Source organism: Metopolophium dirhodum, chromosome 5 (assembly GCF_019925205.1).
Source record: "Metopolophium dirhodum isolate CAU chromosome 5, ASM1992520v1, whole genome shotgun sequence".
NCBI classification, from domain to species: domain Eukaryota; kingdom Metazoa; phylum Arthropoda; class Insecta; order Hemiptera; family Aphididae; genus Metopolophium; species Metopolophium dirhodum.
In genome coordinates, this window is record NC_083564.1 from 28,382,350 (window position 1) to 28,401,250 (window position 18,901).

General features: G+C 29.2%; 1 protein-coding gene across 1 annotated transcript; it reads right to left on the reverse strand.

Annotated features, from left to right (window-relative positions):
* Positions 1 to 476: 476 nt before the first annotated feature.
* LOC132945773 (uncharacterized) lies at positions 477 to 7,225 on the reverse strand. The gene is made up of 3 exons (XM_061015532.1): positions 7,062 to 7,225; positions 5,167 to 5,280; positions 477 to 912 (listed from the first exon to the last, which is right to left on the reverse strand). The coding sequence occupies exons 1-3, from the start codon at positions 7,071 to 7,073 to the stop codon at positions 679 to 681; spliced, it is 360 nt and encodes a 119-aa protein (XP_060871515.1). The 5' UTR covers positions 7,074 to 7,225; the 3' UTR covers positions 477 to 678.
* Positions 7,226 to 18,901: the final 11,676 nt, after the last annotated feature.

The window sequence follows — 18,901 nt, forward strand, 5'->3', positions numbered from 1 at the left end:
CGACCGATTTCTACAAGCGACAGTCTGACCGTTGTTTATTATTCTGTAAAATTTTAGTTTATTATAATGGTGTGTGAGCATATCATTACAAAATAAACAATATTTAATTAACTAACATTTTAACAAATTTTAATTTACCTCCAGTAGCATGGTATTTAAAAAAGTCACCGGAGCACGTGACTTTTGGATTAAAATCGTATGCCGTGTGATAACATTTTTATAATGGGTCATTGTGTAACTATAGTTTTGTCGCGGGGCAATCCGATTGCTTCGGATCGCGGACAATACGAAACAGCACAGCAGGCGTCAGCAGAAACAAATGATATGAAGATGAGCAACTGTAAGTGCAACTAAGATAATTGATACGGTCCACCCGGTCCTGTCTTGTGCTTTAATGAAAGTTGAAAAGCGCAAATCTATGGCCAAACGGGCGTAAGAGAAACATATGTTATGTAAAATATAAGATTATATACAAATTACATTAACAAAAATTTATTAAGTCTGCATAAATTTCTGTACAAGGTTCTATGGTCAAGTTATCATGATTTCTACAATCAAATAGCTTAAAATTGCATACATTTAATACAAAATTGCATTCTACGTATACAAATTAATTCACAAAAATTGTATTAAAAAAAAATGTCCATACATTTTACAATTTAATTATATCAAATCACATTATTTTACTAGACAGCTACCCATACACTTGAGACATGCACTAGTTTCCCATCCTGAAACACAATCTCCCACACACGTTGCAGCACATATTTCCTGACGAGATTGTCTGCGTGGAAATTTAGGCTTGAACACCCGTTTTTTTCCTTTTATTTTTCTGTAGCCACCGAAATTGGTTATTGGGCTGGGATCGGATGTGGATGGATCACCGTTTACATTTCCGTCTTCATATTCGTCCTGTATTTTTAGTTATTATATTTTTACAAGAATAATAATTATTATCTATATTAGTTTTTGGACATCTATTACTATTACAATAGAATTTACAATGACTCCATAATTATAAGTCTAATTTGGGGTGGGCTGCTCGGGGCCTGGGGGACTAAGAGAAAGAATCAATCGTTGCCCCATTTTATCTAATCCTGGAGCATATAAACACATGTAAACTATAATAGCTCCACCCCAAATTTAAAACTCAAATTACGCCTATGCTATCAATGAGTCAACATATATTTCATATTCAATTTAAGAACAGTTTTCTTTGTTTAAATATGACAGGTATAAGTAATTTATTTTTATAATCAGAATTGAATTGAATATTGTAAACTGATAAAATGGTGTTTAATAAGAAGACGGTTATTTTGATATTCAAAATATCCTATCTATATATATTATCTTGTATATTTATTTTGTATTCTATATTATACACGCTTACCTATAATATGTATTTATTTTTATAAGCTTCTAGCTGCAGACGCGGTAATTAGTTGGTATTGCTAGGTTTTTGTGATTATGCGAGCAGTATATTCTCAGGTAGGCAATCTACTTGCGGTAGATCATGGACCCCGCGTGGGGCTTAAGAAAGTGTATAATTTAATTCTTAGTTAAGTATAAAAAATGCAAAAAATCGGTACACCGAAACGGTGGTTCGAACTCATTACACTCTGTATATACTAAAATACACAGGCATATCGCATTAATAATAATAATTATTATTATTAAAACTAACAGCAACCATTTATAAACAAAAATAATAATAAACTCAAAATCCCTGATTGAGAATATCCCCTGGTTCAACGGGAGTTTGTAATTTGCACCAAATTAAAGATATGTAATTTGCACCACTCCAGGTAGTCGAAAGTAGTGTTTGTAATTTGCACCAAAATAAGGGTATGTAATTTGCACCACCCTCAGGTAGTAAGAAATAGGAATTGTAATTTGCACCAAAATTAAAATCGATAATTTTTTTGATAGTATCATTACTATCGATAGTGTTATTACTCGATATTTTTGTTGACGCGACGTCAAGACTATATGAACACGAATGACAATAATAATTTTTCGGGATTTTTCACCTCATCTGGTAATATTTTGACGTTTTACGTCCAATTGTCGGTCGTAATCGCGTTATATTGCGTTATATATATATTTATATAATGTATATCAGTTTATTATTTTGATCAAATATCAACTAAGCTATACGTTTAGTCTTGCCGTTTCGTCGTAATACGTAATTTAACGTAACATTTTTGTATTGCAGTATTTAATTTTTTTCTTGAAATATGGAAGTTAAGTTAATTAAAAGTAATCGCGGGGAAGATATTTTAGAATACGATAACCATACTTTTTATTTTGCATATAAAACAAAAACTACAAATATAATTCGTTGGCGTTGTACACAGAGAAAATGTTCAGCAAAATTGTTTACTACAGGTGAAAATTTGACGATTGTCCGTGATGAAAGTGTACATGTAAATCACGATGAGAAAAACTTAAACGTTTATAAATTAAACCAATTGTGCAAAATAAAAGCACGAGAATCACCATATGAAAAACCAGCCAAAACTTTAAGAAATGTAGTGCAAAATTCAACAGATTCCAATGTTATCACTACTAAGGATATTTCGGATTTAAGACGTAATATATATAATATGAAGAGGAAGATATTGCCAAAATGTCCAGTATCACAGAATGAAGTACATTCAATGCTGTTAACAATGGATATCAAAACACACACAGGTGAACCGTTTATATTATCAAACGATTCTGATAAAAATATATATATTTTCTTGCAAAACAAACATTGATTTTTTATGCAAAAGTGAAACAATCTATCTTGATGGGACATTCGATTATTGTCCGAAATTATTCACTCAACTTTATACTTTACATGGATATTCTAATAATAATTACGTTCCTCTTGTATTTGCGCTGTTACCAAATAAAACAAAACAAACGTATACACATTTTTTAAATATTTTGGTACTTGAATGTCAAAATGTTGGTCTAATATTAAAACCTACAACAGTTATATGCGATTTTTAAGAATCAATTCATATCGCATTAAGAGAAGTTTGGAAAAATGTTAATATCTTTGGATGTCGTTTTCACTTAATTCAGTCTTGGTACAGGAAAATACAAAACTTAGGACTATGTAAAGCGTATAAAAATAATAAAACCCCCGAAGGTGAATGGTTGAATAATATTTTTGGATTAATATTTTTAAATCCTAATGAAGTGGGCTCATGTTTTGTTGATGACTTTATGTCAACAATACCACACGATATAAAATTTCAAATGTTTGCTGACTATTTGACTGACAATTATATAGACAACAATTCATTATTTCCACCGTATATTTGGGCAGTTGCATCATCGTCGTCGACACATACAACGAATGCATGTGAATCCTTTCACAGTAAATTTAACGCAGAGTTTTATCATCCACACCCACAAATTTTCAATTTCATTAAAGTTCTAACAGATTTTCAAACAGATACTTATATAAAACTATCAAGTTTACATATAACTCCGCGAATAACTTCTCAAACATGTCAACGGTCCATGAAAATTTTCGAGATTTTGATATACTTTGTCAAAATCTGAACTTGAAATACTTAAAAAAAATCGTGCCTATGGATATTCAATACTTCTCAACTGCTATTATAACTAATTATAAGGAATCTATTGTATATTCAATTTTCAAGATTCACTTTCCTATTAGAGAAGATACTATAGGTATTGAAGAAAATTGAAGGATTTTTAGTTTTTACTGTCCCAAAATGTGATGACAGACACAAACAAAAAAAAAATTTTAAGTAAAACCACACAAACCAAGTCAAAAGTGTCATCAGTGGATGTAAATTATGTTATTTGTTTCCCTCTTATCGCACATATTCATATACTCATTATGTCTTAGATATAAATAGTATATTTTCTTTAAAAAAAAGTAAAACCACACATCATTGTAAAATCACTGAGGAGTACATTCTGACATTCATTTCTCCGCTCAGAATGTAAAATTGTTTACATCAAAATCGTTTTTTCAATAATATTGTTACACCATCAATAAATAGATATTTTTTGTAAATTTCTAATCACGAAAAAAAAATACAATTCGTTCAAATTTAGTGTCATAGATCGGATTAAATATTTTGTTTCGAATGATTCAGTAGGACACCATATAGGTACCATTTGTATTAGTATGGTACTCAATGGAGGGAAGGAAATTAATATAACAACTATGCTATAGACGTAAATGCCCCGCAAGATTAATAAAATATAGATACAAGAACTATGGATTATTGAATATAGAAATAATAAAAAATTATAGAATTAAATGATAATCTGGAGAATAATACTGATAAAACTTATATTATATTTTTTTGTTGCTGTGAACCTAATATTATAATATAATATAATATATTTTGTACTCTTGCTATACACAGCAACATTTCTTGCCATAAACTATTATGACCATTTTTATAAACTTATGCAAATAGCTTCAATTTGCATAATATACTAGGCACACATAGAAAATTAAGCATAAGTGGCATAACGTACGTCCGTTTCGCCAGCCCCCCCAATATTGAAATCTCGGATTTTTTTTTCACTAAAAATTAGCATGCAATTAGCATGAATTGGCAAGACTATTATCATAATTTGCATGACAATATTTAATGAGAAATAATCAATAAACTTTGGGGGGGCTGTTAACCGGGTATTGACCGGCGCCACGGACATCCCGAACACTAATGTGTATCGGGTGAACTACAGCGTACTACTTATAAGTATATACAGTTATTCACAAATCAGTCGGTGTGTTGCGAAATATTTCGGTGACCGGGTTCACAGGCTAACAATATAGTTACATAACCCAAAAACAAAAAAAAAATAATTTTAAAATACGATATAAATAAAGAATTAATTAATAATTGTTAATTATACTGCGATTTGTACGCAATTTGTAGACAATAATTTGAGTTTAATAAGTGCGTTTTTAGACAATTTACAGTATCATTATTCATTAAGGTCTATATATACATTGATACAGAATTAAAAATAATAAACAAATAGTTTATAAAATAAGTAGTGAGTAGGTAATAAGTATAACTTTGGTCTATGAACAGGAAAATAAACATTATATAAATGTACGGGAATAAAGCAGATATTTGATAAAAATGTCCTGTATTTTGAAGGAGTACTACTTACATCAAGTCCTTGATCGCTACTGTATCCTAAGCCATGATTTTCTCCACTCTGTGATTCAATGTTTTCCGGTGCACCCAGTGAGTAACTAACAAATGCAATAACCAAAACTATTGACTAGAAAAGAAAACATACATTTAAATCACAAATGTATTAGTCTATCAATATAGTCAATAGTTGTACTTATAAGTTATGAAATACATTATTATAGTAAATTATTTAAATCATAGAATAGGTGTACTGTGGTAGGTACTGGTATCTACCTATTTATAGTAGGTATATTATTCAACTAAATCGGACTATAAATTAAAATAAACCACCGTGTACCAATAAATCCACCTTAAATTCCAATTCTGATAAACGCTCATATGCTAAAACTATTTTCTCTAACCAAATCAAATTAAAATGTTTGTTATTGAGGTATAATAGTTGCATCCTAATAGCTATTAAAATTTAAACAAAGTTCAAATTGCTTATTTTTACATATTAATTATTATTATTTAAGAGGCCGTTAATATAAAATCAATACTAGAAATAAATCAATAATAATAGTAGGTATTTTTACAGTTTTTAAGAATAATAATTTTGAATCCGTATTGCTATTTTATTATACATTTTGTTGTATGTTTGAGAATGAATTTGCAAAACAACAATTGTTAATATTAAGAACAATTGTATTGTAACAATAATATTTTTAAACTAATATTTTATCAATGTGTCAATGTGTGAGGTGCCTTGTATTAAACTTTCAAGCTTTTTAACGAAACAAATAAAATTGTGTTGATATTAATAAAAAAAAACTAAAAAAAATGAGTTAAAAGTTTACGAATTTTGTCAAAATGTTAAATTCACGTAAAAACAGACGCTCATAAAAAATTATTGTTTAATGAATATTTTATATGAAAAATTTAACTAACTTTAATATTCTAATATAAATTTGGTAATTTAAATTTAGTATAGTTGTGGACTATTAGGTAAACAGATAGGTACATAGAAATAATTATTTTAAAAGTACAATAACCAGTAATAATGAGTTGAAAATAGAAGAATTTTTAAATTGCATATGTCATTGTTTAAGAAAACGTAATTTATATTAAATTATTATTACTATTGTAGAGTGAAAAGTAATGTTTGTACCTACCTACTTACTATTTTTTTAAAATTAATAATATTTGTAAAAGCCAAAAGATTTATATTTTTTCTTGTATAGGTATTTTTGAACTTACTTTTATATTGGCCATTATTTTAAATTTGTATATGGAATTATAATTACGTATACGATAGGCAATTACGGCGAGCACACATATTGAAAGGTTTCATGAATTAATAATATAGACAGAAATACAGAATGTGAAATGGAAAACTTATGGTCGGGATAATAGTTCTGCTTGGGAGTTGGGAGGCATAACGCTGGACGACGAGGGTCGTATAAAAAGAAAAATGATTCATAACATACACAAATAAAAAAATTTTAAAAACCTATTTAGTGATAGGTTAGGTTACAATAGTAATCAGTACAATGTGACTTATAACTTATAAGACACTACAGGGAGATATTGAAAACTTTTTTAAAGGCGTTAGGAGATTTAAAAAAAGTTAATGCTAAACATTGTAATATTATATAGTAGGTATACAATAATTATTTAAATAGAAAATACCATAATACCTATGTATTATTAAAATGTATGATTCATTAAAATTACTATAGAAGAAAGAGCTTACAACATAGTCGTGTCATATCAATAATATTTTGAATAGAGTACTCATGTATTTTCACATTAAATCGTACAGGTAAGGGCTTGATACTAGCACGGTTGTAGGAGTACACATACCTACACTTCGCCTATAACGACATCATTTTTTAGGTAGGTTCAAATTATAATTACTATAATAATTACCAGACAGTTCATGTTGATTGTTGGCCACTGTGTTAGTGTTTTTCGCAAGACAAGTTTAGTACACGGTAGAAAACTGTTAGTAATCTTCAGGTTGCTACTGCGAGCGTCCGTCGGACGTGTACTGTCTTAAAAACAACTTACACAGACTGGATTTTCTCAAGAACGAGTATAATATGGATAATATATTGTGTATCATAATTTAATGACTGACCTATGTACATAATATAGATTATTAATTGATAACTGATAAATCTAAAAGGTTATATAATCATTTCAAATTCCATGTTTTTGTTAACTACAGTACCTAGTTTATTATTTCGTATTAATTATATTAGGGATCAAAATTACCAAAAAAAAATGCTATTGACGAAAAAAACTGGGATTTAGGTTATTAGGAGCCTTGTATTGAATTTTTAAGCTTTTTGACCCAACAAATACAATGTTATTGACAATTTTTTTAAAAAAAACTACAAAAATTGAAAATTGAAAATGACCTTTTACAGCTCAAAAAAGTAAAAATATTTTGAAAATTTTTTCACTCTGCACAAAATCTAAAATATTAAAACCATCAAATACTTACTAGTTGCCAGTATTAATAGTTTAATACAATGATATACATACGACGAATTGACAATTGTGAAACGACGATGACAGGTTTCTTTTTTTTATACCAACTTGGATTATTTTAATTTTTATGTCTAGGTAAATGCAATTTTTTAAGTTAGCAAAAATGTTGTTTTATTTTTTCATTTTCTGACATTTTGATCTCTATTAATTATTACCAGGTATTATAATTATACAAATAAATATTTATATAAAATACAAATAGATAAGAAAATTAATGATATAAATTCAGTGTTGAGCAGTATCTAGATAAATGTATCTAGATAATGTATTTAGATAAAACTACAGCATCTTTATCTTATCTAGATAAATAAATAATTTTTAGTTTCGATTGATTTGTTGGTAGTTTGGTACTTTTAATTTTTAATTTTATCTTATCATTGATTAAACAAAATATTATTACACTATTTCTGAATTAAACGTGAATATATTTATTTTTTTCATAGCAGTAATTGTATTGATAATAACAATCTAATACTATAAAATCACAATATTATAATTTATAATAATATAATATTCATACGAATGTGTTTTGTTATTTATTATTACGTTTCTCGTGTAATGTTGATTACTATATTATAGAAATGGTTTCAATGAAATAATATCGTTCTTGTCTATTTATATAAAGCTAAATAATATTGTTATTACGTAAAAGTGTAAAACCCTCGTCCAGCAGTGCATATTATTTCATGAACTCGTAATGGCAATATTCTATACCAGTGGTTCTCAACCTGGGGTACGCGAAAAAAATTGAGTAATGGCGGAAAAAGTGTAATTTAATGTAACTGAAATAGTTTGCTATTAACGAAATATTTAATAATTGTGTACTGATTACAATTGAGAGTCTGCGATTTAATGTTATTAATGCGATAACATTTTATCGTTATAATATGAACACTGTAGAAGTGTAGAATGTAGATAATTTAAGTAGATCAATTTTTGTAGATTATTTTTAGACAATAAATTGTAGAGACAAGTTATATCGCTGTATTACAGATAAGCCATATAAGGTTAGGTTAATGTACGGTTAATTAGAATGTGCATGTATTAACGTTTTTACTAAACATTAATAAACGATGGCAGCAGAGGAGTAGTAGTGTTCACACAGATCCTCCTCTGCTGTCGGTTCAAACGGAAAAAAAAAAATGTACGGTTAATAATCGTCAACTATTCAGTTGTTATATGATATTTGTGAGTGGTACATGTTTCAAAAAATTAAGTTCAAGCAAACAAGGTCAAGGTTCACATTAAAATAAAATTGTTTAGTTGATATTATTATTTTTATATACATTGTTTGGCGCAAGCTAATTAAAATAAATAAATATTTCCAAATTTTCCTTAAAAATTATTACTATTATTATTATTTTCCATTATTTATATTCAAAATTGATATTTGGGGTACGTGAAATAGTGGTGAGTGGTAAAGGGGTACGTGAATGAAAAAACGTTGAGACCACTGTTCTATACTCTATATAGTTATAGTATATTATTATAAATTATAGTATAGTATAGTCTTCGGAATTCAGCACTGTCCCGCTAGACGTTCACAACTTCATGTTATAATAATAATATTATCAGTACGTGTTTGACCTCCGTCCAAGACGCATGTGTGTACGTATTTATTAGCTTCCGATAGCAGTATATAATTTATATCATCATAACAGCAACCATCGGGCAGGTATGTAACTTCTTATCTTGACCCGTAATTACTTAATTAAGCCGCCAGCAAATATCTGATATTATTGCTACGGCAATTTTATCATCATGAATTCCCAAGTACAAAGTACACAATCTACATCTCAATTAAAAACCTTCGCTGAAACCACTGCCAACACTCAATTTCCAAAAAAAGAACAAGCCATCGTTTTAAACACTATCAATGACATACCTCAATTAGAATACATAAAAGCCCTCGGCAAAATTACATCAACAAAAAAAATATCGTTTGCATCTCGTATTTCTAACAATCGTTTCTGTGTGTATTTTACGGACAAATGTACCGTTGATGAACTAATACAAAATTTTTCCTTTATAACAATAAACGAACATCAAATCCCTTTTCGTCGTTTGGTTAACCCAGCAAAAAGATTTATTATTTCTAATGCTCATCCGATAATTCCACATGACGTAATCAACGAATACCTAATCTTATGCGGCATTCGAACATTATCGCAAATTACCTTTCTGAAAGCCGGTTTCCAAGACAAACTGGCACATACAAGCAGCTTTCGTCGTCAGGTATACATTCACCCCGATGATATCGCAAATGTTCCCGGATCAATTGTAATTAGATTCGATAACACCGATTTCAGAATCTTTATAAATGACGACACTCTTACTTGTTATACATGTAAACAAACCGGGCATACCTCTAACTCCTGCAAAAATAATCCTAAAAATACCTACGTCAACAATAATAGTAGACAAACAACAGAATCTGAGGAACATTTAATATCCAATGGCCCACATGATACAAGTTTAACGGATATAGATATATACGATACCCCAAACAACGGAGATGTTTTAAACCTTATAAAACCAAAACAACCGAATAAACATATAGTCATACCAAACGAACCAATCAAAAGACCCCCTCCATTGCCTAGTAACTCGTCATCTTCAGCAGCCACCACCCACCATATCGATCAACAGGTTAATGAGAATTTCGTACAGCCCAAAACATTAAGAGAAAAAATTTTAGATTCAAACAAAAAACTCGGAAACTCACTCGAATCAGCCAAAAAACAAAAAAAAGCAGTTCACTTGAAAACATCCACTCTAAACTCAACGAAGGACTCAAACCAGTCGAAGGTCTTTTCTCAAATAATATTGAAATTCCTATATCCTTTTCTCAATACATATACATAATGGAGAACTTCACAAATAAATCCATAAATATCCATACTCTGTGTGATGAAGTCAGCGTAGACGTCCTAACACTTCAAAAAATAACTGAACAAGTCAGACCACTGATAAGCGATAAAGCTACAAAAACCAAAACCACCAAACTATTAAATCTTCTATTTCAACTCTTCCGCTACAGTAACCATTCACAAATCAACCCCTTCAAATTCCTGCCATAACAAACCAAAATAAAAACATACCTAAAACCAATCATGATAGACACCCATCTTAATATTATCCAATGGAATCTCAATGGATTCTTCAAAAAAAGAGAAGAGCTCGGATTCCTAATACAAGAATATAATCCTGAAATAATATGCCTCCAAGAAACAAACTTTAAAGAAAACTACGTAGCCCCATCAAAAATTACAATGGCTATAGCAAAAACCGTCAAGGGGCAGTCAGAGCCAGCGGAGGGATAGCAATATATATCAAATCTTCCATTCTAAACACAACCATAAATATCCAAAGCGAAATAGAAGTTTTAGTTGTCCAAGTTAACTTGAAAGAAAAACTTACAATATGTAATATATACCTCCCAAATCAAAAAAAATTCTCCTCATCTGACATTGATCAAATAATTCAACAACTACCCACACCATACATAATTTTCGGTGACTTCAATGCACACAGCTCACTATGGGGCTCTGCCAAAACTGACCCCAGAGGCAAAGAAATTGAAAAATTGCTAGAAAATGACAACATAGCGCTACTAAACGACGCATCCCCCACCCACATAAACATAGCTAACGGAAACCTCTCCTGCATAGATTTAATCCTCTGTCCACCATCCTTAGCACACAGATTAGAGTGGAAAGTGTTACCTCAATTGCTAAGCAGTGATCACATACCAATCAAAATTAACTTTATCCCAAGGAAAGGAAACACAAACAAAAACAAAATTAAAAGATGGAACTTAAAAAAACCAAACTGGCCTTCATTCGAAAAAATGGTGGACAGAGAAACAAACGAATTGCCAAATAATTTACAACAAAGCACCAATGAAATGGTTGAAACATTCACTCACATAATAACCAATGCAGCAAATAAATTTATCGGAAGCCATACAAAACAAAATACCAAACCAAGAGTCCCATGGTGGAACGATGAGATTAAAACAGTCATAAGAAAAAAAAAAGATGCGCTCAACACATTCAAAAAAAATAAAACTCTAGAAAATTTCATAGAACTCAAAAAAATAAGAGCCAAATCCAAATTTTTAATTAAAAACAGCAAGAAAAAATCATGGAAAAAATTCACCTGCTCTATAAACAACAAAACCAACTCAAAAGAACTATGGACTAAAATCAGATCACTTAAAGGACTCAATCGAGATCAAGAAATTCACATAACAGACGAACACTCCTCATCATCTCTACCAGAAGAAGTCGCTCAAAAAATCGGCTCATTTTTCTACGAAAGCTTCAGCAACTAAATCTACAAACAAAAATTCATAGATGAAATAAAAATACCTGCCGAAAACACGCCCATACAATTTGACACCACCCTTATAGACTCAGACCAAATTAGTTTGAACGCAACAATAACACTAAATGAAATGAATCTAGCTCTCAGTAAATGTAAAAGCAAGAGCCCCGGCCCTGATGAAATACCCTACTGCTTCCTACAAAACCTCGGATCCTCGGCCAAAAACTACCTATTAAACTTATACAACACTATATGGAGAACAGGAAGAATACCAGATGAATGGAAAAAAGGCATCGTTATACCAATTTATAAACCAGGAAAAGACAAGCACTCTGTCGAAGGATACCGTCCAATTACCCTCCTAAATACCATGACAAAAGCAATGGAAAAAATAATAAACAATAGACTAGTTTGGTACTTGGAAAAAAACAAAATTATATCAATTGAACAAAGCGGTTTTCGTCGTGCAAGATCCACAATTGATAACCTTTACATAATAAAATCCGAAATCAACAAAGCCCTAGAAAACAATCAAATTCTGGGAATGATCAGCCTAGACATAACCAAAGCTTATGACTCCGTATGGAGACACAGAATACTTCAAATACTCAGCAAAATACTAATAAATGGGAACATGTATAACTACATAAAAAACTACCTCTCCGACAGAAAATTTCGAGTCAAAGTTTCAAACTGCCTTTCGAACATTTTTACCCAAGAAAACGGAATTCCCCAAGGGTCGTCACTAGCTGTCACGATCTTCCTCCTATCAATAAATGACATTGTTAAAACAATAGAAACTCCTGTAAATGCAAATCTATTCGCAGACGACCTAAACATACTTTGCAGAAGCAGCAACCTAAATACAGTACAACAATTACTACAAAATAGCGCAAATAACATAACAAAATGGTTAAATAAAACGGGCTTCAACATCTCCAGCCAAAAATCACAAAGCATCATATTCACAAAAAAAAGAAAACAAGGTAAACTCCAGATAAAAATAGATAACAACATTATACCAAACCAAAATAAAATAAAAATTTTGGGAGTAATTTTTGATACCAAATTAAACTGGATCCCACATTTAAAACATGTAAAAATCACAAAAAAACTCAACATAATAAAAATGATCTCACATACATCATGGGGTGGTGAAACTTCTACACTATTAAAAATCAATAATATTCAGGACAGCCAATCCTAAACACCTAAAAATGATTGATGTGCCTCTAAATACTGGTATAAGACTAGCAATTGGAGCCTTCAAATCCAGCCCAATAGCGAGTCTAAGAAACATTGCAAATGAACCACCCCCCGACATAAGGAGAACACAAAATAATATACTCTATGCACCCCGAACATTAAAAAATGAGAACAACCCAGCAATCAAATACATCGAAAACACAATCAAAGAAGCAGAAAACCTACAAATAAATATAAAACAAATAGTACCAAGAGAACCACAAACCATACCTCCTTGGCTAATGCAAATCAATACAAACATCGAAATAACAGAATATAAAAAAACAACACAAATCCTAATATCTACAAAAATCTTTTCCAAGAAATAATACAAAAATACCCTGATAGAAAACATATTTACACTGATACATCTAAAACAACAGACAGCGTAGGGATTGCAATAGTAGCAGAAAAGACAATCACAATTTACAAATTACCCCCCGAATGCTCAATCTACATAGCTGAAGCACTGGCAATATATAATGCGACCTTGCACATAATACAAAATAAAGATACAACACCTAATAACTACCTCGTAATCAGTGATTCACTCAGCAGCATCACAGGAATCCAAAACACAACACATCCATCTGACATATCCAAACTAATACAAAAAAAAACATATGAAGCAAGTGGTATGGGGATGGATATATGCTATATGTGGGCTCCTGGACAAAGCGGCATACAAGGCAACGAAAAAGCAGACCTAGAAGCGTCAAAAGCTGTCTCCTCCCCAGACACCCCACTACTCAATATATACACATATGAAGACAAAAAAAAACAAATCAAACAAGTCCTAAACCAAAAATGGCTCATACAATGGATAAACCAGCATACAATGTTAAACCAAATAAAAAACAACATACAGACATGGAAAAACCCCGGACTTAACAGAAAAGAGGAAACCATATTAAATCGTCTAAGAATAGGCCACACTTTCATCACACATAGGCATCTTATGGAAAAAAAATGATCCCCCCATATGCGAAATGTGTGGAGTGGACCTCACAGTAAAATATATTATTACTGAATGCCAAAAATATGATGACATGAGGAAAAATACGACATATCTCAACAAATCGGAGAAGCATTAGGACCTGACACCCAATCAATCCACAACATCATACAGTATATAAAAGAAATCCAGCTATACAACCTAATTTAAGTCCTTTTCCACAAGTTATATAATATGTAATTGTAAATATTTTTAATCACTGTAAATTGTAAACTAATGGCCACAGAAGCCGATGTTTTATAAGATCAATAAAAAAAAAAAAATAAAATAATATTATCTTGACTTTTGGATAGTGAGGCGGTGTCCGGAGAGTAAATCGAACATAAATAGCTCAGAACATAATAATATTTGATATATCTCGAAAACAATAATATTATATTATTCTTATTCAATTGCTAACGTTCACTCGCAGTCGTCGCTCAATGTTGAACCTTCAACCTTGAACGTATTTATGTATACTTCCATATTATAGCTGTAAAGTGTAAACTGTACTGTCAGCTGATTTATTTTAAAATAATTTGTTATGTATATTTAAAAAAAAATCTTTTTTTAAAATACTTTTTGTTTAATTGATATTTAAAATTATAAATATTATATTTAAACATCATATTAATGGAATTTTGTTTTAATTAAGATACTAAACTTATATACCTAGTTATATATTACAATTCCAAAATGTTATTGAAGTTTATTGATAGTTAAAAAGTTTGTTTTGATATTGCAATGTTTGGATACATTTAAGAATGTTTTTACCAATTGTTTTTTTATTGTTTTACATGTAATTCTATTTTGAAGTGGATGTCGTCCTAATGATACTTGCATGCAATTATTATTTATTAAATTAGGATAATAATTGTAGGTATAGCGTTTGGAGTTTTGACTTCTTAAAAAATATAATATAAGTAACCAATTAGTGATGATTTAAAAAAAATTAATAAGTCTTACAGTATTTCCATATTCAGTTTGAGTTGAAGTAAAAAAGTAGGTACACAGAAATAAATCATTGTTTAACAATTAAAATAAGGTCATAAAATAGTAAAATACTAAAAGAATTTGTATAAAATAATTAAGCAATATATTTATTTTTTGCTCATTTTAAACAAAAAATAAAAATATCTATTATGATATCTAGATAAAAAAATATGTATCTTTATCTTTATCTAGATAAAAGTAAAAATGATCATCTGAATCTAAATCTAGATAATTGTTAACAAAATTATCTTTATCTTATCTAGATATTATTTTTGTTATCTGGGCTCAACACTGTATAAATTATGTTCATGATATTTTAATCACAGAAAATAATTCACCCAGATAACTCAATTTACGCATCAACAAATCTAAATACCTACCATTGTATATAATTTATAAATGTATCAAAATCATTTTTAAAATTAAATGTATTTAAATAAATTAATATATTTAATTTTTCATTATTAGGAGTCATAAGAATTATATTTATGAATTATATTAATAATCAATTAATATTTGTATACCAATAGGTTTCAATAAAAATATATCCATGGTATAGGTAAAAATTCCATAGGGTGAATTATTTAAGGTCAAAGTTCAGGAATACTTAAATATCTCACTTTTCATTTTGTCGTATATACTAGGTATATAGAATAAAAAGTTTCAAACAAAAATTGTAGAAGAGAGAAATATCAACAAGGTTATTACTTATTTTATCACGTAAAAGTGACCGTTCTAGTTCTATACGAATTTACAATCCATATTTGTATGATTCTTAATTGTTATATACACGTAACTTTGTAAGGTGATTCGTAAACCACGGTGGAACTGCTGGACAATAACGATATAATACATTATGAGTACTGTTAGTTGGCCAATTTGGTAGTTTCTAATTTTAGTATTATTTTATATTTCAATAATTTAAATTTAAAAGAACATTTTGGGCATAAAACGTATATCATATATATATAATTACAGAGTGTAACAGACTATATAGTATGAAATTAATATGGATGATAAATAATTTAAGAAATATAATCGTAGCAGAAAATTCCCCAAAATAATGTTTTGAAAAATAAGTTAATAACTACGTTTTAAATAATTTTATACTTCATAAAAATATTGATATTTTAAACATTTTTGATAAACTACTTGATTTAAATAACGTTTTTATCATAAAATGTGTCTACAAATTAGATTTACAAATTGGCTATTTTGAATTTTTCCAAAAAAATGTAATAACATTTTTACGATCGCACATAGCTAGTGTTCCAAAAACGATTTTTAGCAGGACAAAAGTATAGTTTATAAGATTATTTTATTTTTCAGATGCTATTAGTTAATTTTCAAACTCAGTTTTTTTACATTGTGCATTCATAAATTCCTTAAACCAATTTCTGAATTTCTGCGATATGTATTATTTTTATATGTAAAATTTCCCAGTAGTTTTCAAAAACAGCGTGAAAACAAAAGAAAAATTAAGGGAAAACGGGAATTTTTACGCTAAATTTTTACGAGAAAATCGATTTTGGTTTTTGGTGCAACTCTAAAACAAATGACCGTAGGGACATGAAATTTTGACTGAATGTTTATATTAGCATTTTCTATACACCATAACATTTTCCAAATATTTTGACTTATTTTGAGCTGTTTACGAACATTGTCAATTTCCATTTTTTTTAGTTTTTTTTTCTATAAATATCAATAAAATTTTACCTATTGAGTAAAAAAGCTTGAAAATTTAATATAAGGGTCCTAGGTTATTGTTTCAAAGGCAGATGTAAAAAATTAAAAATCCTTAGTCACAGTTTTTATTTATAAGCATTTAAAGTTCAAATTTAGACAACATTTATCAAATTTAAAATGTATTAATTATTTTGTAGTTAAAAATGTATAAAATGTTTAACTTTAATGGCTAAGGATTGAAAATTTAAAAAAAGGCTCCACGTAAATAGGTTATATATAAATTACTTTATTCACAATAATATCATCAAATATACTTGGTATAATATCATAGGCTGACTGACCGTTTTCGCTCAGAATCGTTTTTCGTATACAATGATATTATATCATTGAATTCAAATTTAACACCATCCATGACAGTGACCCACTTGTAACCTACTGAACAGCAGAGCGACATCCACTTATCCACCTTTTTTTTTTTGATAAAGGTAGAAAACTTATAGATAATCTTGTACTATAATTTCAAATCTTAGATTTAAAAAGAAAAATTGTTATGAATTCTCAACTCAAAATAGTTTGCTAGTTTTCGTGATTTTTCAGTATTTTGTCAAAATTTGAACTTTAAATGCTTATAAATGAAAACTGTGACTAAGGATTTTTAATTTTTTTCATCTGCCTTTGAAACAATAACCTAGGAGCCTAGAATTTCCATCTCGTTTTCATTCATCATCGAGCAACGCCGGGTGTATATTATAGTTATTAGCAGGACAGCAGGTCCAATGTTATGGGGAGTGGTGCATTGCCCCACCTATGAATGACTGAACACTTTCATATTCAAAAAGATTGTATACGAAATAAAAATATTAATCGAAAAGCAAAATAGTCAAATTATAATGATATTTATGTAAATACATAGTATTTCTGATTTCACTAGACAAGCTTATATTTCCTTTAAAAATAAATGTATACAAATTTTAAAGTTTGCTTAAATCATAATAAGTAGGTACATCTATTAAGGCTGTATTATAGATGAAACCAGTGGCGTGGTGAAGGCGGTCTATTGGAACAACCACGGTAGTTGGGTATTAATTTTTAGCATACATATGTACATAATATACTATAGAATTAATGAAGTGCTTATGTAAAAATAGGGTGGCAATAGTGGGTACCGCTCTGCTGTTCATTAGATGACAGATGGGTCATTATTATAATGGATGTGTTAAATTTTAATTCAATGATGTAAAATAATTGTACACGAAAACCGAAACTAAACAAAAACTGTCTGATATAAGTATATTTTATAATATTGCTATTAAAGTAATTTTTACTGACAGTATGTTAAATTTACTTTGTCGAAAACATTTAATTTGTTATACTTTAAAAGTTTTATGTACCTACGAATAATATTTTTAAATAACAAAAAAATAACTAAAAACGTTATTTTTCGTTTAGGTACATATCTACATTTGTTCAAATTTGAACTGAAAATGTTTATAAAAAAAACTGTGTGAATATATTTTTACAGATTTGGGTTACAATATCAACTACTTATGAAAAACTATTTTAATTTTTCAATCTTTAACCTAAAAAATTATCATTTAATACATTTTTAACTACAATATAATTTACAATTTTTCGTCATTTTCTTTTCATCACTTACATTTGAAAATGGTTTATTAATTTTTAACTGAAAAATAATTTGAAAATTTTCAAGACTGATGAATTTTGTCAAAGTTCTAACTTCAGACAGTCGTAAAAAATGATTGTGGACTTACGCTCAACTTTTTTTTAATTTCACTACTAACATCTTATGCGAAACCGTACCTATTACATTTTCAAGTTTATTGCCCAACTAAAAAAATTTTTACTGACAGCAATTAAATAAAAATTGCTCATATAGCTATCAATAGTTCAAAAAGAATAAAAATACTTTGTCAGTATTTGGTAAGACAATTTATGAAACTTCGGT